Source organism: Egretta garzetta, unplaced genomic scaffold (assembly GCF_000687185.1).
Source record: "Egretta garzetta isolate BGI_Z169 unplaced genomic scaffold, ASM68718v1 scaffold30, whole genome shotgun sequence".
Classification (NCBI taxonomy): domain Eukaryota; kingdom Metazoa; phylum Chordata; class Aves; order Pelecaniformes; family Ardeidae; genus Egretta; species Egretta garzetta.
In genome coordinates this window covers 1,070,042-1,074,865 of record NW_009258383.1, presented here as the reverse complement: position 1 = coordinate 1,074,865, position 4,824 = coordinate 1,070,042, and the positions used below count along the sequence as shown (strand labels likewise).

General features: G+C 39.2%; 1 protein-coding gene across 1 annotated transcript in view; it reads right to left on the bottom strand.

Annotated features, from left to right (window-relative positions):
* The window catches only part of ADAM22 (ADAM metallopeptidase domain 22), a 62,310-nt gene that overhangs the window by 27,135 nt on the left and 30,351 nt on the right, over window positions 1-4,824 (bottom strand). The window contains exons 19-21 of the mRNA XM_035897105.1: window positions 4,063-4,171; window positions 3,003-3,093; window positions 2,308-2,325 (exon numbers count right to left, since the gene is read on the bottom strand). Coding sequence (XP_035752998.1) covers window positions 2,308-2,325; window positions 3,003-3,093; window positions 4,063-4,171 — 218 coding nt within the window. The remainder of the gene's footprint in view (window positions 1-2,307; window positions 2,326-3,002; window positions 3,094-4,062; window positions 4,172-4,824) is intronic.

Sequence of the window (4,824 nt, the reverse complement as noted above, 5' to 3'; positions counted from 1 at the left end):
CTAACGCCAGTGTCAGAGGTTCTCAGCTACTCCTGATTACCACGGTAGACTCAATCTGACAAGACACACAAAAATAATGCCACACATATCTGACACCAGTTTATCCTTTTCCATTACTAGAAGCTCCGTTATGGTGCATAAAACTACCTGTGCATTAGAAAGTCCTAATCAAGTTATGCAACTTTTTTGCAGATGGTAGATTCATTGCCAGCAGGAAAACTGCCGTGCAAATATTCCAGTTACAGTTCCACCAAGTTGAAAAATCCTCCCTAGTATAAGTAGCTACTTTGAAAGTCAGCTATATCATAGTACCAGCAACCAAATTATCTATTCGGCCTTGCACTCTCCAAGGCCTTTTTGCTTCAGTCTGCCCCTATTAAGATGTGCATTTATCAGAAGGTTGATTCACATTCAGATTGTGTCCAACTATAGACCTGAACTGGGCTCTCTTCATTCCATATTTGAATTTCTAATGCTCCTAAAGTATTTAAAGTATATCATTATAAGGCACATCAATCATTGGTGTAACACAGTACTTCCACACTATTTCTTCTAGCACCTCTTGATTCCTCAGCCGGTACATCAGTGTGTTCAGAATTGACTCAATGTGGGCAGCTCTGCTCTCCAGGCCTCCAGAAAATTGCCCTCTCAGTACTCCATCAGAAATTATTTCTCCCATGTAGCTGTGCCCTTTAAGCCACACTATCCCAGCTTGCTGAATCCTTGCTAATTTGCTCTCTTTATTCCTTTCAGTTTACTCATTTAAGTTGCTTAGTACTACCAAATATTCCTTATGTAGCCCTCAGAAATACCTCCATGGCTTGTTTTCATCTTTATTTAAGATGTAATCATAAAGAATTAAAAAAAAAGGACACTCTGGACACTCTGATGGATGCCTGGTTTTTTCCACTTATGGAGCACTCCTTGTATGTATCCAAAACTATTCTATTTACAAGTCAGCCCATAGAACTTCTTTTTCCACATGAAGATTTAGTTGCTAAATATCTCCATCAACTTTAAAATGATGGAGCCCTCCATCCCCTTGAAAAGCCTCAGCTTATGCCGGTTTCCACTCTGCCCACGCCCACAGACACAGCTGCAGACTGACTGCATCCTCACAGCTCTCTGTCCATATACTAATGTCTGGAGATGAGGGAATCTGGAAAAATTAGATTCCCTAATATTCCAATGTGAACATGCATGGGGTGGTCTCTTTCTGTATTTCGAGGTTTTGGCTGCTCTGTGCTCAGCCAACACTGACACACCCACAGTAGAGTGACTTGATGGCCATGTTTGTCTGCACTTACAGACACATCGCACGCCACTAAGCAGCACCAAACCCTGAAATTCTGCCTTCCTTGTGCCAGGTGATGTTTCCTACCCACCAACCTCTCCATAAGGCTTGACTTCAATAGCTTTGCCTTTTTCCCGTTACCGTTTCTGCCACCTACCTGACCTCGCAGTACGCAACCAGCACTTGGCAGAGCTTTTCTGCTTTTTGCAAGTAGTTTGAGCCTGGCAGAAAAAGCACTACACAGGTAGTGGAAATGGAGAACAAGCACAATGGGTAGCAGCAACAAACAAGGCAGCAGCGTGGACCAGGAGGTGGTGACGCAGGCAGAAAACAGGGGAATTTGAGAAACCCTCTCACCTGGGAGAGGAAGGAGCCAACTCCTTCCCAGAAGACCCATCTGCCAGGCAGATGACCAATCTAAGGGAGGTGGTCTTCCAGGAGCCAAACCCCAGACACAAGGAACTATTTGGGTTTTGGCCACAAGCTTGAAAGAGTGAAAGCTCAGCCCTGTGCTGACGATGGTACCATGCTTTAGCTACAAATCCATCGAGCAGGAAAGAATAGGCTCTTCATTCACACGGCAATTTAACTGCGTTGTATTTTTAATTGCAAAGAAGCTCCAGGAATTAATTTGTCTCAAAAGGCTCCTGAACATCATGTTAATATTAATTATTCATTTCTCAGCCTCCCAATAACACTTTCATCTCTAATAGCAGATTTTCAGTCTTATTGGAAATATTCTCCTGTTTTCCTAAATAAAATAGTCTAGCTCAGAAGTAAACATTATTTTTGCTAGAGTTGAGTGAAATCAGGATTTCAAGCAATGCACTTATAAATACCAACTTCACATATTCAAGCAAATATTCTTTAAAATACGATAATTCATCACTGTATTTTCTTTATAGAAAATATAGCGATCACTATATTTTCTTTATACCATGTAAATGAGCAAGAGAGAAGAAAAGCTATTTTCAGAGCTTTCTAAGACACATTCCATTACTTTTATCACATACCTCTGTCTTCTGTAGTTTCTTTCCATACAAAGAGATGAGAAAGAAAGAAGAATGAGTTATCAGTATGCAGGTATACATGGTCAGTAAGAGAAAAAAAAAAATATAAAGAGAAAAGCAATGTAAAAAAACTGAAAAAGATTAGTCAGGCTAAAATAATCCATTTTGCCTTTCAGTGAGTGGAACACTGACAGCTCTACACCAGGAAAGAACTTGCACCTTATTTGCAGATTACAGATCTCTGTTACCAAAAAACATGCCTGAATTAATTTCAGGTTAAGCTGACTGAATATAAACATCTGTTTAATGAAGCCTATGGTTAAATGCTTTACTGACTGACTGAAGGCTAATCTTGCCAAATTTACTTCATCATTAGGAAAGATTCATGATTGAATCAGACTATATTCTTGTATGTCCTTTGTCAGATTCAGTAAAATCATAATCCAATCATTTACAAAAGAAAGAAAAGAAATAACTAAATAAGAAATAAATTTCAAACCTGGATCAAGCTCTCCAAAACCACATATACATGTAAGAATTCCTTGAAAAATGCTAATACTATAAAAATGTCGCAGTATAAATAGAAACCAATTTGGATTTTTTAGATTAGGTTTGAATTGTTCTTTTTGTAACTTAATCGGCTACCAAATGAAATAAACATATTTTTAACTGTATTAAGAAGAACACAATTTACTTACTTGTAACCCCAACCAGTTATTCCTAAAACGAGGGCCAACACTAAAATGGTGCCAGCAATAGCCCCTATTATTATATTTGTGCTAACAACACCTGGAAACACAAGAAAGGGGAAAAACATACAGGGGTTTAGGAGACGAATATACAAAAACATTAAAGTCACTGTCTTTCAAAAACCTGCTTGGACAACTTGCAAGGCTAATCCCTTGGCTGATTAATTGTAACCAGTGATATAATCTTGAAGTATATCATGGACATAAAAAGATCATTTTGTAAATCAAGCATTGACGTCTGTGTCTGTTTCCCTTAACTGAACACTTGCTACATGGGAAAATTGTGCCAGGTATGCCAATATAATGTCATTAGTATTAAACTGCTGTAGCTTACATCCTTATAACCTGCCTGACAAATACATGCTTACATCAGAAAAAAAGTTACTTTTTTGGTTTTGCTCAAATCCCTTCCATAGCTGAATAAACTAACCAAAAGAAACATTCTGGAAGATGGTAAAATGTTCCCCCCTCAAGGATTTATAATGAAAAACATTTACGGCCTCATTTTTCCACAATATATCTTTCTCTTGTATGCAAGCCTAACGATGAATAAAAACCTTCACTCAAAAAATATAAAAGCCTAAAATTTGTGTGTCAACATTCTGCATACTGGCCATGTAATAAAAAATGGACTCTCCAAATAAAAACCAGTCATGTAAGCAACGCTACCTTTCCATCTAGATATGAAAATTCCCAGTAACTTTTAGCTTGTCCTAATCTATCAATACACTTAATAAGGCCACTCAGATGATTGGGACAAGCAAGGTACAACCAGACACACCAGTCCTGAGAGGTGTACTGGGTGCCCATGAGCAGCACCGCTCGCATCCAGCCCTAGGGCTGAGACCTCATTCACAGACACGGAGAGGAAGGGAAGGGAATGGAATGAACGCTCCTAATGGCGCATCGTGTTGCATGCTAACTGAAAGAGTAGGAGATTACTTTTGCTTAATAAACCTTCCCCAAATCCCAGCTTTTCCAGTTACTAGTAAAAATTATTACAACGTACCTTTATTGATGGCATCTTTATCAAAAAATTTATCATCTTTGATGCGAAAACTGCAGTCATCTCCTCCCCAAAATCGGTCACAGACACATTTTATTTCATTGCTACAAACCTGCAGCCAAAAGTGTAGCTCAGAATAAAATCATAAAATTAATCTTTTCCCATAATTAATACCTACAGTAGAGGTACAGCCATATAGCACTGATTTTGACTGCCTACAAAATTTTGCAAAACTTTTTTAATATACAGCAATTTTAAACTTATGTTAGATAGAAATGCATTGTTATACTTTTGTATAAATATATATAATATGTAGTCGCCAAGCCCCTCTCCATGATATTTGAAAAGTCATGGCAGTCAGGTGAAGTCTCTGGTGATTGGAAAAAGGGAAACATTGTGCCCATTTTCAGAAAGGGTAGAAAGGAAGACCCTGGGAACTACCAACCTGTCAGCCTCACCTCTGTGCCTGGGAAGATCATGGAACAGATCCTCCTAGAAGCTATGCTAAGGCACATGGAGGCCAGGGAGGTAATTCAAGATAGCTAGCATGGCTTCACCAAGGGCAAGTCCTGCCTGACGAACCTAGTGGCTTTCTATGATGGTGTGACAGCATCAGTGGACAAGGGAAAACCAACAGACGTCATCTATCTGGACTTCTGCAAAGCCTTTGACACGGTCCCCCACAACATCCTTCTCTCTAAATTGGAGAGCTATGGATTTGATGGATGGACTGTTCAGTGGATAAGGAACTGGCTGGATGGTTGC